Genomic DNA, 19,077 nt, shown 5'->3' with positions numbered 1-19,077 from the left:
ACTAAAAGGGAATTCAACTTAACTGTTACTGACAGCAACCAACAGATGCTGCCAGGAGTCAGGACAAGGGAGATCTGGAGCTGTTTCCAAGCTCTGAAAACAGACATTAAATGTTCAAAATACTTGTTACCCTCCCTGAACTGACCTGGCTACACTGTGTAAGAATGGCATCCCATTCACACAGTGGGTGGAGGTGGTGGAGCCCAGTGCTGGCTCATGGACCTGAGCATGAGAAAGGGCAGGATGCCTCGGGAGCACCTGCTTCCATTAGACATTTAGGAACCGAGGGCAGTGATGGAGGCATGCATGTAGACAAAGCTCATGCTTGGATAAAACCTCCAGTAGTCAAATAGTAACTCAAAATTGCTGCGTAGAGTCAATAATTCTTTAATCTAAGGCCAAATCCTAGTAAAAATCCTCTGTATTTTTACTTACTGTTTGGAAATGCACATTCAGAACAGCCTAACAGAGGTCCCACAGTGCCCAGCAAGCCTCAACTTCAAGGCTCTAATGCCAGGCTCATTAGAGGCCATTACTGATGCAGTTGTCTTTAACTCAGCAGACAGCAGGACCTAAACTCGAAGCATGCAGCATTAAAGAGACAGATGGCACTTACAATGCATGTGCCACCTCCCCAGATGAGGGAAACACCCCCAACAACTACAGGCTATCTCCAAAGAAGCCCCTGTAAGAGAAAAACCCAAACCAACACCTTACAGCTTGATGAGTCTGAAACTCCTCCCCAGCCACCTGTATGAATCATCTGTACCGCTGGTATAACCAAAGTTGCTATTTCTGTCTCAATTCAGATGTGCATTTTGCACACTCTGAAAAGCACGCAGAGCGCAGCGATACCATTTGATTGCCTGCACAGTGCCCATTATCACAGCAGCTAAATGCTCGTTGCAAGCACGTTACGCCAACAATTACACTTTCCATGGCAGTGGCTGTGCATCACACAGCGCCAGTTTGTCACAGTTACATGTTTCAGGCAAGTAATAACAGCAATAAGAAGCACGTCATGAGAGCCTGTCAGTGCTGGGCTACAGCAAAACTCAGCCAAAGAGAAGGCACACAACCTCTGCCACGTAGATGAGAGGAGCGACTACATACCAGGCACCTCTTGCTGTGTCGGGATGCTTCAGAAAGAGGAGCACCAGCTTCTCAGCTCATCTTCGAACTTTTTTTCCTGCCACACTTGCTGCCAATCTGTTTCCTATTACAGAACATACTCTGCTCAGCTCAGCCTTCAAGCACAGAACATATTTTTCTTAGTTTTGTTTCCGTCTAACATTCTTGGGTTGTTTTGTGTTGTGTTTTTTTTTTGTTCTCCCCCTCCTTATTTCTACATTAATCTTCGGTTGTTAACCAGACTTAAAAGAAAACACAAAACCCAACACATTTCCTTTCCTCCCCACCACAGAACTGCTCAGAGGGGCACTTTGGCTTTTATTTGGAGCTTTTTTATGGTAGCAGTTGAGTAAAGTCTGTCTGTAGGTCCTGAGCTTCATCCTGCCCCAGCGCCATTCCCTGCTGTGTAGTCACTAAAACACAGTGCCAGCACCTCACACATTCTGCTTCTTGCCTTTCGTATCCCAAAGGATAAATAACAGCTGCCCAAGACATGCAGATCTTAAGTCTGATAGTGTTGCCTTTTAAAAGAACTGAAGATATAAAGACTGTTTCACTTCTGTTAAAACCTCTTCCCTTCAGGGCCGGAAACTGCTGCTTCCCCGTCTTCATTCCCTTTCCTCTACTGATCTTCCCCTCACATTATGTTTCAGCTTTATGTGCCCAGAGCAAACAGGCTTCAGGACCTCGAAGTAACACTGCTATACACAGAACCTCCCCACTCCAACAGCACGCACAGCACTGCAGGTCAAAGAGCTGAACGACCATAAGAACAGCACTGCATTGCTGAGATCACTGCACCCCTCTATGCCGACCCCTCATTGCAGAGGGGTATTCCAGACCAGCACGACTGCATAAACAAATAAGCAATGCCAATAACTGATCACAATGCATGAGGTACAAAAGTGATTTAAAAATAAAGCACGTATGCAATTGTATTGAACCTATGTATTTATTAGCAGCTGTGCCCAGAATTGGATGTTCTATTAGAAGCAGTGGCTTTTCTGTACATTCTGGAACAAAGACTGAGAGTTTATTATTACTTTGGGGCCAAGTGTGGGAAATGCAGCACGTTACATTGGACAGAACTATAGTGAGTACTTCATTTAAAGAGCCGTTCATAGTTAAAAGATGAAACGAGGAGAGCAAGTCAGAAATCAGACAGCAACACCATCAGCCAACACAGTCACACACCAATGGAAAGGTTCTAAAACAGGAGGATTCTTTGCTTACCATGACACAGTGAGGGGAGGTTATTACTGCAGGGCCTGAATCCTAAAAGCAAACACTGCCAGAAACTTCCTGGCTTAATTCTCAAGGTAACGGCAACTTTCATGCACTTATTTTTAAAGCTTTTATTCTAAATGAGCCCTTAGTTACGTTTCACAAACCACTTAACACAGACGTGAGAGTCACAGGAACCGAAACCAAGGGATAAACTTGTTTATACCACGTTATCAGTCAGACACAAGCTTCTACTTATTCCCGATTGCCGTTAATCCTGAAGGGACTTCCAACCTCTGTGCTCCAAAAAGGGTGGGTTCTTTTACAGCTCTTGGTATTTAGAAAGCCATAGTGAGATGCTCAGCAGTTCAATCCCCCACATCAGATCTCTCTCCTCAGCAGGTAACACTCCTACCAAACACAGAGCAATTATTTTGTTCATGTGAGCTAATGCAAAGCAGCGTATGGGCTGTGTGAGAGAGCTCTGAAAACAACTATTGCTGAGCATTGATCTCTACAAGAAATCTTTGCTGCTAAACCAATGGTGGTGTTGGGTTGATGGCTGGACACTGCTTTCAGACACAGGGTTTTGGTGATGCTGTACGGAGCCATGGGTTGCACACAGTGATCCCTATCGGTCCCTTCCAAGCCAGGACTTTCTATGAGTCTACGGTCTCTTCCATCATTATAGAGTCTATGATTTTACTCTGATTCTAATCTATTTCCTCATTTAAGGTGCAAAAAGTAACCCCCCCCCCCCAGTTTCTAAGCCCCTTCCCACGACTGCCACTACAGGGACATACGCTGAGCAATAGCTGACATGCAGCCACTTGGGTAAGGGACTCTAGGCCAAAGCGTAACCCTCCTTCTTTGCAACACTTTAAGCTGTTAGAAAGCAAACTCAACCAGAACCTGCTTCTGTTTTGTCGCTTGATTCCAACAAGCTGCTCTGAACCGCCAACATTTCACTGACAGGTTGGCACAGCTCAGCGGGATGAATGGGGAAGCCTGAAAACCAGCACGTGTTTATATTGGAGTGCGACAGGTTGAAGTGATGCCGTTCAATGATCTTTGATGTCTGAGCAGCTCTGCAAGGCGCTGCCATGGACGTGGCTATGGGGGGACAGCAGGCACAGCGGCTGGGGATGGCAGCACCAAGTCGTGGGTCGGGAATGAGCCTGGCTGGACTTGTGTGGGGGAATCACAGAATGACCCGGGTTGGAAGGGACCTCAAGGATCATGTAGTTCCAACCCCCTGCCCAGCAGGGCCACCAAACATACACCTTTACTAGATCAGGTTGCCCATGGCCCCGTCCAAACTGGTCTTGAACACCTCCAAGGACGGGGCATCCACAACCTCCCTGGGCAGCCTGTTCCAGGACCTAACCACTCTCCTAGTGAAGAACTTCTCCCTAACATCCAACCTAAATCTTCCCTCTTTTAACTTAAAACCATTTCCCCTAGTCCTGCTATTATCAGCCCTTTCCAAGAGTTTACTCCCCTCCTGGCAGTAAGTTCCCTTCAGGTACTGAAAGGCTGCAATGAGGTCACCCCGCAACCTTCTCTTCTCCAGGCTGAACAAACCCAACTCCCTCAGCCTGTCCTCATAGGGGAGCTGCTCCAGCCCCTGATCATCTTCCTGTCCCTCCTCTGGACCCTTCCCAAAATCTCCATGTCTTTTTAGTACTGAGGGCTCCACACCTGGACACAGTACAACAGAACCCATGGCTCATAACCGGACCGCAGTGACACCGAATAACACCGGTGGATCCCCCATGATCGGGGCAGTCCCGGGGGCGGAGCGCAGCGCACCTCGCCCCTGACCCACTAACACACCTCCCCGCCAACATGGCCGCCCCACCAGCCGGAGCCGAGCGCACCCTAACCCGCCCGCCGTCCCGCCCCGCCCTCCCCGCACGCTTATTGGCTCGCGCTTCAAACACTCTCATTCCCATTGGCCGCCGCTCGTGTCACTCACTGGCCCAGCGGCCCTTTCAAGCTCGGTTGAGGCGACATGTAAACAAACCCGGTTCCCCTCAGCCCCGCTCCTTCAGGCCGCACGTTCTCGCTCCGTCTCCCCTCGGGGCGCCGCCGATCCTTCCTACCCCGGCCTCAGAGCACGGCAGCGCCGCTCCGCGCTCCCTTTGCCCCGCTGCCCTCCGAGGAGCCGGGGCTGCTCACCCCGGGTCTCGCTGCCCTCAGCCCATGAGGCAGAGCCCCGTTCAGGTCGGGCCGCTCCACGATAAACCTCCTCGACACCCCCGTTGGTTACATAAATCCCGCGGCCGAGCAGGGGGGTCCCGCCCCGCCTCCCCCCGCAGCCGGACAACACCGCCCCGAAGTAGCGGAGAGCCGACAGGGCGAGCCGACACGTGAAGGAGGAGGGAAAGCGGCCACCAGCCCAAAGGAACAGCCGGGTCCGGCCGCGAGCAGCGCTCGGAGCCGGGCGGTGAAAACAAGAGCTCACGGCAGGAGCCGATCTGAGCAGCGAGGAAGGTACCGCCGCCCCCCGGCACTCATAGCAGTGCTCCGTTCTATCGCACAGACACTGACAGCCCCGCAGACGGACAACAGGGACACGGGCAGCCCCAGCCGCACCCCCAGCAGCCCCGCAGGCTCCACGGCCGGACACAGACACAGACACCGCTCCGAGCAGACACACCGACACACCCCTTTCCCCACGTTCCGGACCCCCTGCCCATCTCACAGCCCTTTCCTCCCCCAGCACCGCCCCGTCCGTACCGACACAACGCCGTTCCCCGCAGCATTAGGCCGGGCTGTTGGCGGACACTGCGCTGCCCGGAGCCCTCGGTTCTGCCCTCCCTCCTCCCCGGGGCTCAGCTGCCGGTCGGGGCCGGGTTCTCCGAAGCCTCCTCCCCCGGTCCCGCACTCACCGGGCGCTGTGGGCTCAGCAGGGGGCGCCGCCCCGCTGACTCCGGCTCCTGCCCGGCCCCTCCATGCGGCTTTAGGGTTTGTTTTGTTTATGTCCCTTCCTGACGGGTTCCCGGAAATCGCGTGACTCGCCCCCTCACGTGGGGAGGGAGGAAAAGCGGGGGGGGAAGGTGATAGCAACCAATCTCTGCTCGTTTTTGTGTTGACCAATAGGAAACCATAGGGCTGGGCATACTCAGTCACGTTGTTAGCGCTCATCCGGGCAGGAGGATGAGTGTCCTCAGCCTTTCCATCTATTTCAAGCTCTAGCAAGCTTTCCTCGTGGATATTTTAACATTTCCCATCGTTTTCCGCTGTCACAAAGCAAGAAGCTGTCACAGAGCTTTGATACCTGCGTTGTGCGTCCAACACCGGCCGCTGGATCCGTCTGTTCTCATTTCCTGCAGTCACACAAAGTAAAAAACCCCTCTCAGATGCTGTGTTAATTCCTGGCACACACAGAGCAATGATCACAGAGCAGGACAGGAATAAACCATTATCTCCTGCCTTATTGAATCATGTACTGGTGGGGATCTGCTCAATATGAAGCATTCGGATGAAGGGACGTTTCTTTATCTGGAAAGCATCTAAATATAAACGCAAGAATGGTCTGTTTGCTTTAATTAGCTCTTAGCATTAGATTTACCAGCAACAAAACAGCAAAACACAGCCCGGGAATTGATTTGCTTTTCCTTAATCTTCAACAGCGATCGCCTGGAACCTAAAGGTTACAAAGGCAGTGTTACCAATAGCACCTCTCATCAATGGCTGCTTTGCTTTCGGGTTTGTCTCACCTGACTTTACATCTGACAGCAGATACATGGACTTAAAGACTCCCTAACAACATCTTGATGTCACAAAGGGATGGAAGGAAGGAGAAATGCTTCAGTGTATCTTATCACCCACCCCACACAATGGAAAGGCACCTCTGTTTCCTTAGGATCACTCTGGTTCCCATTTCCTTAGGGATTCTTTGTCACAAACTACGTGGCACAGTGGAGTACAGCTCCTCGCCTGTTAAAATACAGCTTTCAATACAAGCTAACCAACTTGGGGAACAAATAATCCCCATCCCAGTGCTGACAGCCATCCCACTTACTTCCACTACCAAGTGTTAGTGCTCCTGCAGTGCACGCTGCCTGTTTCTGATTACCACGTGTACTGCCCTTTTGTAAGGATTTCTGAATTTCCTGTACGGTAATGAATACCATCCCAGCAAACAAGTTAACGGCATATTCAGAAGGAAAAAATGCTCCGTCCCTGTGTGTGACAATAAAACAAAGCAAGGCAAAACTGCTGGGTATCTGGACTTGATTTAAGGAGGTAAGAAAGATGTGTAGACTGCCATGAATGGAAGCAGGCTTTGTATTTCTGAAGCCCTCCATCCACATGCCCCCCATCCCATATACATGTGTGACTCCATCTAACAACACTGCTGTGACTTCTGCTCACTCCACGCTGCTTATTACTATATGTGACCCCCAAGAAGGCCAGGGAGTAAATCCCCCTGCACAGCAGCCTGCTCCCCCTGCAAGGCTGCAGCCCCCAGCTGAACCCCCAGCTGAACCCCCAGCTCACTGCTGCACAGCTCAAACAACACGAGAGTTAAACACGGCACCCAGAGCAATCCATATAAAGCAGAAGATTTCTTTTATTTCCCGGTATGAGAAATTTAAGACCACATTTCCCAAAACCACAACTCCTTTTAAAAAATAAATGCCATCAACATGTGGCAGCATTGGTTCTCTCTCCTCATACGGTTTCGTTTCCTCTAAAGACGTTTCAAGTGCAAACAGAACAGGAATGAACAGCTACAAACCTCTGAGATACAGCATTGCTACGAAGCAAGTAAAGTGCACAGGGAAGCTGGCAACGTCCCTGTAAAGGCTTTAATCATACCTGAAGTTAACAGATAAAAATGCACAGTACTAAAGAGGAGTTAGATTAGGCACATTGTTAGGAGGTAAAGTAGGAAAAATAGAGGGCTTTCAACAAGCCTTCTGGAGCACAGTAATATACGTGTTAAGGCATTAATGCAGGACTGGTATCCAACCAGGTATGTTAAGGGCGTCTTTGGATCTGTGGAGGTTGTTCATCTGAAGGAAATCTCTTCTTTACCTGCAAAGCAAAAGGCAATTTAATAATTCACTTCCATGAAGGTGATTAACTAGTTGAAGTTGTGAAGTTATCTGTAACTATCTGTATTCCACAAACGCATTAAAACCTATTGAGAGCTGTAGGGAATTTATTGTAGAAGACCAGACTCTCCTTCCTTTCTTTCTTCATGGCTTAATTTTCTGAAGTTACTGCATGTAGCTTTAGTTATGCTATAAGCTGGCAGAACTATTGTGCCACCAGAGGTTTAAATACATGTGTAGTAAAAGCATCCAGTCATCTAGATGGACCTTTTGCACTTGCATTAAGGCAGTTCCTGGTCTGACAACACAGACTGCAATGACAAACTTCAGTAGGCATTACACCTCACTGACTAAAAGGAAAGAGCCTATAAGCTCATATGTAGTACAGCCGTGTGTTCTTATGCGCTGCTCTCAAACCACAAACATGGTTATATAGACAGTCATCTCAGACATCATCATCATTTAAATTAGAGGGATAGTGACCAGAGAAATACCAAGCAAGTCAGCATCTGGAGGCACTCCTCACTAGGCTGTGCTAAGCATCCCACAAGTATTTTTCAGCCTGCTCTACTAGTAAAGCAAAACAGGTTTGCTTATACTTCTCTTCCTTTTTAACCTCAGTCTCTGTTCCCTGGCAGATACCATTTCATTCTGTTTAACTGCACCCTGCCCATACTCATCCATCCACAATTCAGCTGCAAGAGAGACTGGAGGCAGAAATGAACACAGTGTACGCAACTCGAACGCTGCGAAAGCACATCTTAAAAGCCAAAAATAACTAGTCAAAACCAGAAATGGTTGGGTGCATTTATGGAGTGCTGTGCAATGTCAGAGAGATAACGCAGCTCCTTCAGATGTAATCTAACTGACAGCTCCTGCCTAGTGAGAAACTCATCCAGAGCCTTTAAGTGCATCAGCGCACAGCAGTGCCAGACACTGCAGCCCCTCCTTGCAGCCAGGCTCACCCAGCACTGCACAAGTGATTCTAATTCAACCATGGAGCACTGCACGGACAGCAGCAGCTTGTTTCTGCATCAAGGCAAGAAAGAACATGGTACCTAACAGTGGAGCATCATCCTATGCTTTTCTTAAAGCAGCCTTGTTCCTGACGTAAATTAACTTTCATTTTATTCCAAAATGAAGTCAATGGAACCAGACACATCTAAGATTAAAGAGCACTACTTCATATCACACAATGAGCCCTATATCCAACTTGAATTCTCCATTAAAAAGCCTAAAAACGTCAGCTCCCCACATCAGTGTTCTGTCCAACCCAGACTGCATCAGATCCATCACTTCCACGGTGCAAATGTACTGCAGCTCTCTGGGAAACACTGCTCTCAAAGGTGTGAGAGCAGAGCAGGGTAAACCCCGATCCTCTCTGCAGACATTTAGTCTACAGACTGTGTAACCCAACTCCCGTTTGTCTTTGCTGCTAACAACACACAGTTCATCTATCAGCCAGATAAGCCCACATTTAAAATCCAAAGCATCTACTTGTTCAGATAAAACTACGGTTCAATTTTAGGTCTCAGGGAACCGTGGGATTCAGGAATCTGTGTGTGCCCACTACCAGAATAGATTGCTCTCTGCTTCTGCCAACTCGTTATATGTTAACACACAATGGAAATGCACCTGGGAAATTCACTTTGACTGATGCATTAAACACAGCCTCTACCAGAAGCAAGGCCACGTCTACCTTCAGCTTCTGCTTGATGCTTAAAAAAGAGATGCAAACATACACACATCCCACAGTCTGACGCTGCCACAGCTCAGATGATTCCTACTTTGAAGCTGCAGAGCTTTGATTCACGGTAGATTTACAGAATGCTCTACAGCATTTAATTGAACTGTAACATCAATTGTCATTCGTCTGCTAATGCTGGACTTCTATGAACAGAAATTAAAGCAATAAGAGCAAAGGAATAGGCAACTGAACTGTAAAAGTGGGAGAAAACCCATAGAAACAAGACAGGTAAAAAAAGCTACGTGTGCTGAATTACTAAATGTTACCAGTGCAAGGACTAAAACCACGGGCACTTCTTTCCACAACAAAACCTTCGATTCAACATTTAATTCTAAATGCTGCCCTCACAGAGATACCCAGAGTCATAGTGCTGCTTTTAATAAGGTCACACCAGGACAGGTCTCAATGAATGCCACTATAGTATTCCAGCAGCGGGCTCATCTGTCATTCAATTCTGAACCCCCCTGCTTACACTGCTGTTGAGCCATTTAACACACCAAACATGTTAACAGACCTGACCGTACTCACCTAGTCAGTGCAAGGCAGCACAGCAGGGAACCGCCATCCTTAAGGCCAGTGAACTTTAAGGTACCAGATCGTTTCATTGCTCAGCTGCGGCCCAAAGAGGGGGTTGAGCTGAGCCAGAATTGCAATCAGCCAACTGCAAGACAACCAAACAACCCGAGAGAGAGAGAACCATCAGCCAAAGGACAAAGCTTATGGCACAGGGAGGGATGGGCCGAAGCACATGTACTGTCAGAGGGGGAAAGACAGTGCTTTGGAAGGTGCAGTATCAAAGTCATGCTCCAGCTCATCCGCACACTGGATGAAGTCAATGAAGACCTGATGCTGAACCATTCCACACCTGATAGAAGTGGTCCTGATCAGCCTGCAGCCATACAGAACCACCTGACAGCATTTCTCCATTGTACTTCTTTGGAAAGATACATGCAACGTATGAGTTCAGAATATAGAAACAGAAAAGAGTTGGCCCTTGTCTTGGTGCCTCTGAAGCATCCTTTAAAGGACAGGAAAAAAAATACATAAGTAAACTACTCTCACTCCCATTATTTTCATTGTAGTGCAGACCCCTCTGGTAAACCTGGAATCCTCAGCCAACACACAGGAACAAAAAGTAATAATCAATCAATGTGCCAACAAACCCCTGCGGTCTGAGCCAGGGATTCTGTCAGTGGAGCAGCTCACAAAGCAGCACCGCAGGAGCCACGGCCACCACCCAGAACACGAGGAATGCAGCAGCCTGTGGAAAACATCCAGGAAAGCTAAACAGAAATAAATACTCCACTGTTACGAGATACATTTGCTTTGTAAATATTACAAGGTTCCAAAAGAGCTGTGAATGCTTCCAGGGATTTAAATCTACATTAAATACTAACTGTATAAACACATTTAGTGCGTGCGCTGGTTCATCTATCTGCTATTTCTAGAACGCTTTGTAAGGAGGAGAAAAAGCAGAGCGGCTTTGTAATGGGAGCTGCCACAAATGTATCAGAGTGCTTAGGCAGTCATGGAAAATTCCACACAAACCTTGATGCTCTGAGCAGCAAACGAGGCGCAGGTCAGCTGGGAGGCAGCTGGAACAGCCACAGGGAAAGATGCTGGCCAGGCTTAAAGAAAACGCACCCATCCTCTTACAACGGACAGATCTTTATTTTCTATGCTGCTTTTAGTTCTGCACAAATTAGGGCTCTTGTTAATGAAGAGCGGAGCCTGCAGCAGCCTATCGGCCACACCAGCCTTGCAATACAGAGCAGCATTCACAGAGCAGCTGAAACAGCAGCAAGGTACCAACGGGAGCAGCCAGCAGAATTCAGGCTGCAATCCTTCAGGTTTGCTATTAAGGTTAAAAGCAAATTAGCTCTTGGAAATCGCAGGGAATTTATTTTGCAGTGGTTAATTAGAGGCAGAAAAAAGGGGTGCCAGAGCACTGTGCCATCTGCCTACAGCACCCTGAGCTCACAGCAGTGGGAGGAGGACAGGAACACCAAAAGCCTGTTAAAGCACATTATTCTCCTTCCCGCTGTACTGAAGGAACTCTGTGCACCAATCTCTCACCTCTCCGTGCTTCCAAAGAGCAGCCCAGCACAGCTGGGAATTAAACGAGCTGGAAGCACATTCTGAGTATTGGCACGACCCAGCTGTACAGCCACGCTTCATGCAAGCACCGGGCACCTTCCAGAAGCCATTTGTTGGGGCCGTGTTGGATGCACAAGCTCTGAGCCACAGTGGCACTACAGGTCAATAGCACACGGCTCCTCCTCACACTGCTGGCACCAAAGGGCTGAAAGCACAGCCAGGCACTGAGCCCTGTGGCTCCCCAGCACTCAAGATAAGCCAGGCAAAAGCTTTCCCTACACGTTGCTGAAGTGATGCTGCTCGATACAGCAACGTATCGTGACAACACAATACAAAATGCAGCATTCCAAGTAAAACAAAGCGAGCCTTGGCATGCAACAGTTCGTGTTCCTGAGCTGCTAAAATCAGGTATGGCATTCAAGCCACCCACGGGTCCTCCAGCTCTGCCGGATACCGGTTACAACCGCTACTGTTAATTACCCGGCTCATACAAGGAAATTAAAGTCCCTTCTGTTCTAGCAGAAAGATTTCTGAAAGGTCTTTCTGCCATAAGTGCCATCTGTCTGTGCTGCGTGTTACAAATTAAGGTCCTGTTATCTCTGTTTAAATGTCAAATTGGGCAGGCATCTTTTAATCCTCTCCGAATCAGCAGCAAACCGTATCGCTCCTCAGACATCCTGTCCTCTGGCAGCAGGATATCATGGCACTGCTTCAGGCACTGCTTTGTAAACAGCAACATAGATCCAGACCTGAAGAGCACCTCACAAAGCGATGCGAGCCCAGGATTTCTGCAGCAATCACTCCAGATGCCTGGATTTTTCTTTTATCAGATTCCCGAGGCTTGTATATTGTCCTTCAAGAAGTGCTGGGTACATCATCTCTACACAGATCACACACTCGCACGTGGAAAACCCTTGCAGAGAATAAGCAAATTAATGCCATGCAATCAACGTGGTTATTCAGAATGATCCTTTAAATCTAAACACAGAAATACATGCAAGGTGAATTTGACTGACTTTAAAAATTTGTTAATAGAAATGGAGTCCAATTTCTATGACTGCAGCACAAAGGCTCTTCTTCATTGCTGGTAAGAAGGCACAGCTAATGGAGGTGATGGTGTTGAGAAGCAGCGATCTGGAGCCAAGCATTTGTTCTATCAGAGCGTTACTGTGTTATTTGCAGACGCTGCTGTTTCCGTGGGAATAAATAGCAGGCATTACTTTTGGAGCAATTCATGTATAACTTCTATTATAATTGGGTATAATTATTGACAGCTTAGTAAGATTGTGCTGCTTCCCTTCTATCATGGCATAACTAGAGAAAGGAAACATGGAACCCAAGTTACAACATATGAGATGAAGAAGGAAGGCAGGAGAGCCCGAACTCACTGCCAGGTAAAAGCAGGTTATCAGTCACACTGCTGACATTTGCAATGGAACTGCTTCAGTGCAAAAGCCACTAAACTGAGGAGTGAAATGCTACAGGAGCTCCGTGACAAACCCCACAGCACCCTGCTGAGGGTTCTGAGGCTGCCACAGGGCCCCGACTTCACAGCCACTGCCCACCCTCAAAGAACAAGGAGAAAAAGAAATAGAACAAAACCTGAAGCGGGAGGAATTTGGGAGAGTAGGTGGCTATTTCTGTTAAAACATAAAACCTCCGTGAGAAACAGAAACTTAAACACCACCAAGGAAAGCACTCCCACACACGCTGCCAGCTGAATCCTACAGCCACCCGAACACCGCAGCTGAGCACCCAGGAGCCCACACTTATACAAGCATTTGGGACCTGGCACAAGGTGAGGCTGCTAAATAATTGGTGTGCTGGACAGGGAGGCCTTCACAGCCTATATAAAGCCTGAATACCACATAACTAGAGTAAATCAAAGGTCTGTACAGCTGCAGGCAGCCCAGCCCCAATCCTGGAACACAGAGAAATCCAGAGAGAGAAATCTGCGTCCTGCAGAGCCCAGGTACAGCTGGCTCAGCTCTGCACAAACACACTATGAGGAGTATATAATGAATGTAAGTCAGCGTGCACGTCTACTCATCATTGTCATACAGAGAAAGCAGGCAGCATCAGAACGCAGCGGTCACATTTAAAACAGAAATTATTAATATATCAAAGGATCACAAGGGGGACAAACGATCTGGCACACACAGCTTGGCTCAGTGCAGGTGTCAGAGGACAAGCAGAAGAATTCTGGTTTATTTTACTGCACTCTGCATCAGCACAAAGACATTTCCTTGGGCAGCACTGGAGGTCTATAGAACAGGGAATGCTAAGAGGTGTCACAAAACAGCACAAGTCAAAATCTGACTCATTATCTCATGTTTCCTGCTCAGTTTCATGCAGTGGAAACGTGCCTTGATGAAGAGGCAAAGAGTTATTTATACTTACAACAGGTAGCAGCAAACAGCACACGTCACCAGCATGGTGTTGATAACGCTGCAGAAAGGAAGGAAAGGCACAGCAGGTTAGGTCTCATGTTATGACTGACCACAAGATCCATATGAATAACCACCAGCAATGAGTTCTGCTTTGATCACATGCAACTGACTCAGCATCAGCTCTAAGTTCTCCCAGCTGAGCGAGATGCAGAGGCCGTGGATGGGCACAGCTGACACAGCCTGGCCAGGCACAAGTACAGCAGGAGTAAAACCTTATGCAGTGTCTTTGCTCCATCTCGCAGCCATTTGCAGCAGTGAAACATCAGAGCTGGATTTTCTGATGCCAACAATAAACTGTTTTCTCCTGAGACTGGCAGAGAAATGAATCTGCAGCTTTGCACACAAACCATCTTGAAATGGGAGGGAAGGGAATGAGGGTTTCTAACCCTCAGGGATCCATACAGCCCATAGAACTCAGTGGGAAAACGGAGGGTGGTTTCTTTCATCTTCCCTAAAGGGATTGCCCTCTATACACCTGAATAGCTGCACCTCTTGTTAGGACAGCAACATCCAGCTCCTTTGTGACAGAGATTAAAAGAATTCTCACTCTCTCCATCAACAACCATCTGTCTGCTCCCAAACAGAGCCCACGGAGCTGCACAGCCTGCATATGTTCATAACCCAATGCAAAGCCATGGGCCAGTTAAGATCTATATTGACTTCTGCTAGAAAATGAATCAGCCTGACCCAACACAGCTTTTCTGGTTGGATTTTCTTCTTTAAGATGAAAAGCAATCAGCACATACAGTGTTACTGTAGCATCAGGAGACAGCAATGCTCCAGTTTAAATGATCAAATGTGGGAAGAACTGGAGGTGGATCTGCTGGTGCTTCCCAAAGCTTAGGGACACATCTAGAAGATGCTTCAAAGCCATTGCTGAGAACAGAAAAGGTTCCAGGCACAAAACCCACTTCAGGCCCCAAAAGAGGCAGCAAACAGCCGAGCCGAAAGGATGGGGCTGAGACCAGATCCTTCAGGGTTAGATAGACAAACAACAGAGAGAAAGCGGCGTTAGTACCTGCAGAGCAGAGGGATGGCAGAGAGAGGAAGCGACAAGAAGTCATGGCGTCCTAATGGGAAAGAGACAGACAGAACGTGGCTCCTCCTGCCCGAGCTTCGCTCTGAGACCCCGCAGCGGCTCCTGCAGCCCCTCCGTGTGCGGGGACCGGGCGCTGCGGGCCGGGAAGGCCAAGGTCAGCACTGAGGGAAGGGCACCGAGCGGCACGGCCGGGCCCGCGGTACCGAGACGGGGATGGAGGAGAAGGAGCCCGCCGCCTTCAGGCCACTCACCCGCGGTTGGGCCCCTTGGGCACGAGCCACGGCAGGACGCCGCCGACCACCCCCCAGAAGACGGTCATGGCGATGATGGGAACCGTGAGGCCACCGTACGCCATGGCGGGGATAAGGCCGAGCCGAGCGGAGCCCGATCCCGGCGGCTCAGAGCGACGGCCCGCCCCGAACCGACGGGCAATCAGCGGCCGGTACGTCAACAGAGCGACGGGAGGATCCGGTGGGAGGAACCTGAAGGTCTAAAAGCCGGAGCTGAACCCCTTCCCTTCCATAAAGCGCAGCCCTGCTTGGGGGTATCGGCGTGATGCAGCTGGGTGCTGAGCAGCAAGGCCCAGCGAGGTTGTGGATGCCCCGTCCTTGGAGGTGTTCAAGGCCAGGTTGGACGGGGCCATGGGCAACCTGATGTATTAAAGGTGTATGTTTGGTGGCCCTGCCAGGCAGGGGGGGTGGAACTACATGATCCTTGAGGTCCCTTCCAACCCGGGTCATTCTGTGAAGGCCCAACCAACACCTGAACCACCACTACCTACAACACTGACCAAACACCCCGCAGCCTAAAGGAGAGCACACACAACAGCAGGTTGAATTTTAGCAGTTCTTTAATGGTGTCAAATAAAAAACCATCTACTCTTGCATCTTTTCGATCGTTTCTTCCTTGTATTTGCCCTTTTCTTTGCCAACCTGGCGGGATTTTGCTTTACGCTCCAAGATTTTCTTGCGGTCTTTGTCCAGTTTTAGCCTCGTGATCACAACCTGCATGAAGGGAAAGAACAGGGGGGTCAGCACTGCAGGCACAGCAATGTGCACTGACAACTGCAACCTTCACACAAAGCTCCTTCAAAGCCCATTTTCCAATGCAGGAGCATTGACAGCAATGAAGGAGCCTTGCTTTTACCCATTATTTACCACAGGAGTAATATCCAATGATACATACGCTGGTTCCATCACAATGTCACCTTGTGCCTCCAATGTTATCACTGTACACAAGCCACTGTTGTTTTGGAATCAGTCTGTTCTCCCCTTAAGTAACAACCGTTTAGATCAGAAAACCTGCTCCAACCAGCCCTTCAATGTACGTGCCCACACGACAGGACTGAAGCACTGATTTCACCTGCTTCAAACCAGCTTTTTGGCCAGGCTTCCTGCTTACTCCGAAACGATTTGCTATTATGGTCTAAACAGGCTTTGCCAGGTTTTCACTCACTCTAAACACTGCAGGATGGCTGGGCTCACTGCAAGAAATACACTGAGTGTGTGTGAAGGGCAGTGAAGCTGTGAGGGTCTGGAGCACAGCCCCTATGAGGAGTGATGGAGGGAGCTGGGACTGTTTAGAGACACAAGGGAGACCTTAATGCTTCTACAACTGCCTGAAAGGAGGTTGTGAGGTGGGGAATTGGCCTCTGCCCCTTTGTAACTAGTGAAGAATGGCCTCAAGATACACCAGGGGAGATTTGGGTTGTGTGCTATGAAGAATTCCTTCTGGTGTTACAACAGGTTGCACAGGGAGGTGACTGAGCCACCATCCCTGGAGGTGTTGAAGAATCATTAAGTTGTGGCACTGAGGGACGTGGTCAGTGGGGAAGTATTGCCCATAGGATTGGACTAGAGGATCTTAAAGGTCTTTCCCAGCTTCAGTGATTCTATGACTCCTTGGAATCACTCTGTGTTGAAACCAGATTCAGATGAAATTAGTGTACAACTGTCACAAGAACAAGTCACCGTTCTGAGCATCTATTTAAACATTTCAACCACGTCTTAAATCAGCACACATGCCATGTAGGAATGATAAACGATTGTTCTAAGTGATCCATTCCCTAAATAATCCATTTAAAAAATCTACCTAAGCTTTATGAACTCAAACCTCTTCCAGAAAATATTGTTGGAACATCCCTCAGTTTGTGGCCACTCCGTCAAATAGGGCTCAGAAAGCTCCTGCTTCCAACCATGACTTCACTGTTAGCACATAAGCAACTTGTTTATTCCTAATGCACACCCCAAGCCATTTCAATCCATTATTCCACGGGCAGTAACAAAGTCCTACCCACACAAGCAGCAGTTTCAGTAGCTGGCAATGCTTCCCAATGCCCTGCAGAGTCCCCTCGCTCCCCATACCTTGCTGGGATGGATCCCCACGTGCACCGTGGTGCCGTTGGCCTTCTCCCGCTGCACGCGCTCAATGTAGATGACGTATTTCTTCCTGTACACCTGGACCACTTTACCGATCTGCTGCCCTTTGTAATGTCCCCGGACAACCTAAATGAGGAGATACAAAGGATTCGTTCCCAACACATCCAAAAACATATCAGACCTTAAAGAACAGCACAAATCTCCGAGTACATGGATTAGAGTTGTGATAACGTTCTATAAACAACTGCGCTCCTAAGGAAGCAAAACATGATTAAAACCCACGACTTAAACATCAGACATCACAGCTACCTGGACTTCGTCGTCCTTGCGGATGGGCATGGAGCGCACGTTGTATTTCTGCCTCAGCTCCTTGGATAATGGGGAGGACATGATTTTCCTCCTGATGTGGGACGGGGCATTGAAATGCCGCTTGCGGTTCTTGCTGCGGTCCGAGGTGACAAATGGATTGATCTTCATTTTGGCTGCAGGGAGAGAAGCAGTTTGAGAGGCTCAGAACTCACGTTTATCATCACTACACGTACAGCAAACAGGTTGGACGGGGCCCTGGGCAACCTGATCTAGTAAGTGTGTATGTTTGGTGGCCCTGCCAGGCAGGGGGGTTGGAACTACACGATCCTTGAGGTCCCTTCCAACCCAGGTCATTCTGTGATTCTGTGATCCCATTTAGATTTCAAACAAGGTTTAAGCCACGACTCTGTGGACCGACAGATGTGCCCGTGTGCATTCAATACAGCTTCATATAACACACAGTGCCCATATAACACAGCTCCTTGCAGACACGAGCCAGGACACCCGCCTGGCTTTATTAATGTCACACTGTTGTCCACTTGATTTAAGATCACACGTACTGCAGGCTTCCCCCGACACGATGCTCACAAAGCTGAGTGATCCCTATAAGACATAACACCATTCCCTGCAGCACACAGCAGGGCACATCTCTTCTTCTCTAACTCTTAATGTCCGCAGCCTTGTGACATCTACACCCCGCTGACACAATGACGAGCACACCGCGCTGTAACCCGGGCTCACTAAGCTCGGCCCAGCCCACAGCACCCCCCGGTTATGCCCAGGCCGCACTAAGGCCCGACGAGACCGAACCTTCCCCCACCCCCCTCTCGCTTCCTCCATCGGGCTCCACCGTGTCCGGAGCGGAGCCCCAAGCACGGCCCGGGCAGCGGGGAGCAGCTCGGGGCCGACACACGGAGGATGGCGGCGGATTGCGATGGTTCACCCCGAGCGCTGAATCCTCACCCGCTGCAGCCGCCGCGATGGTCGCCCGGAAAAAGAAGGATGAAGTTGTTCCGCTTCCGTAAGCGGCCTTGGGGCCTGCGGCAAAGGAGACGGAGCCGACTTGCTCCCCCTGGCGGCCGGAGGTCAACTATGCAGCGCTGCTGGTACCCGACCTGCAGCTGATGGGGCTGCTTTGCTGTTGCTCTCCCTGGGCACAAGTTTATTTTCCATCTCACAGCAGACAGAAATGCCCCAAACCACCCTCAGAGAGCACAGCACCTCGGGGGGATTCGGGTTCCCAGGCTGTGCCAGATGTGGTGTCCAAATTCACTGTGTGGGGTATTTAATCTTTGCTAATTGCCTCAATGCGTTACAAAACGCATTGTGAAGTAAAGGTTAAAAGGATATTTAAGAGAAGGAGGACGAGATTTGCTTAGACACCATGTGAGAGAAGCAAAATGGAGCTGTGAACACAATGCACACACCTCATCCAAAGAAATAAATAGAGAGGTGAGGGCTGAGGACATTTGGTGCTGTTCAAACCCAGCTCTGGACGTCCAGCCATGACTCAGTGCTGGTTACAACAGAACCCTGCAGGGTGACCCGGCTTGAAGCGATTTCATCGTGTGATAAAGCTCAATTCATTGAAATATTAATTAAAACCAAACCACAAAACCCTTTTAGGTTGATT

General features: G+C 49.1%; 3 protein-coding genes and 1 long non-coding RNA gene across 7 annotated transcripts in view; 1 reads left to right on the top strand and 3 right to left on the bottom strand.

Annotated features, from left to right (window-relative positions):
* The window catches only part of CREBRF (CREB3 regulatory factor), a 21,305-nt gene extending 15,308 nt beyond the window's left edge, over window positions 1-5,997 (bottom strand). For 2 of the 4 annotated variants that reach the window (XM_015876077.2, XM_032447500.1), the window contains exon 1: window positions 5,250-5,997. The gene's annotated coding sequence lies outside the window, so the exon portion shown is untranslated. The other 2 variants (XM_015876079.2, XM_015876078.2) reach the window with 2 other exon arrangements.
* LOC116654059 lies at window positions 3,999-7,268 on the top strand. The gene is made up of 2 exons (XR_004308927.1): window positions 3,999-4,851; window positions 5,994-7,268. It is a non-coding gene; the product is annotated as an uncharacterized LOC116654059 (long non-coding RNA).
* ATP6V0E1 (ATPase H+ transporting V0 subunit e1) lies at window positions 6,920-15,190 on the bottom strand. The gene is made up of 4 exons (XM_015876082.2): window positions 15,009-15,190; window positions 13,669-13,716; window positions 9,700-9,832; window positions 6,920-7,404 (listed from the first exon to the last, which is right to left on the bottom strand). The coding sequence occupies exons 1-3, from the start codon at window positions 15,110-15,112 to the stop codon at window positions 9,739-9,741; spliced, it is 246 nt and encodes an 81-aa protein (XP_015731568.1). The 5' UTR covers window positions 15,113-15,190; the 3' UTR covers window positions 6,920-7,404; window positions 9,700-9,738.
* A 399-nt stretch (window positions 15,191-15,589) lies between these two features.
* RPL26L1 (ribosomal protein L26 like 1) lies at window positions 15,590-18,533 on the bottom strand. The gene is made up of 4 exons (XM_015876084.2): window positions 18,408-18,533; window positions 17,445-17,617; window positions 17,121-17,261; window positions 15,590-15,761 (listed from the first exon to the last, which is right to left on the bottom strand). The coding sequence occupies exons 2-4, from the start codon at window positions 17,610-17,612 to the stop codon at window positions 15,633-15,635; spliced, it is 438 nt and encodes a 145-aa protein (XP_015731570.1). The 5' UTR covers window positions 17,613-17,617; window positions 18,408-18,533; the 3' UTR covers window positions 15,590-15,632.
* Between the last annotated feature and the right edge of the window lie 544 nt (window positions 18,534-19,077).

Source organism: Coturnix japonica, chromosome 13 (assembly GCF_001577835.2).
Source record: "Coturnix japonica isolate 7356 chromosome 13, Coturnix japonica 2.1, whole genome shotgun sequence".
Classification (NCBI taxonomy): Eukaryota; Metazoa; Chordata; class Aves; order Galliformes; family Phasianidae; genus Coturnix; species Coturnix japonica.
Note: the sequence above shows the minus strand (reverse complement) of the source record. Positions and strands in the feature narration are given on the sequence as shown.

Excerpts from the sequence above, each read along its gene's own strand:
- ATP6V0E1 (XM_015876082.2), bottom strand. The coding sequence starts at position 15,112 with ATGGCGTACGGTGGCCTCACGGTTCCCATCATCGCCATGACCGTCTTC. Across the intron at positions 13,717-15,008 it reads CCCAAGGGGCCCAACCGCGG|CGTTATCAACACCATGCTGG; the intron begins GTGAGTGGCCTG and ends TCCTTTCTGCAG. Across the intron at positions 9,833-13,668 it reads GCTGTTTGCTGCTACCTGTT|TTGGCTGATTGCAATTCTGG; the intron begins GTAAGTATAAAT and ends GTTGTCTTGCAG.
- RPL26L1 (XM_015876084.2), bottom strand. The coding sequence starts at position 17,612 with ATGAAGATCAATCCATTTGTCACCTCGGACCGCAGCAAGAACCGCAAG. Across the intron at positions 17,262-17,444 it reads GCAAGGACGACGAAGTCCAG|GTTGTCCGGGGACATTACAA; the intron begins GTAGCTGTGATG and ends CTCCTCATTTAG. Across the intron at positions 15,762-17,120 it reads TGGGGATCCATCCCAGCAAG|GTTGTGATCACGAGGCTAAA; the intron begins GTATGGGGAGCG and ends CCCTTCATGCAG.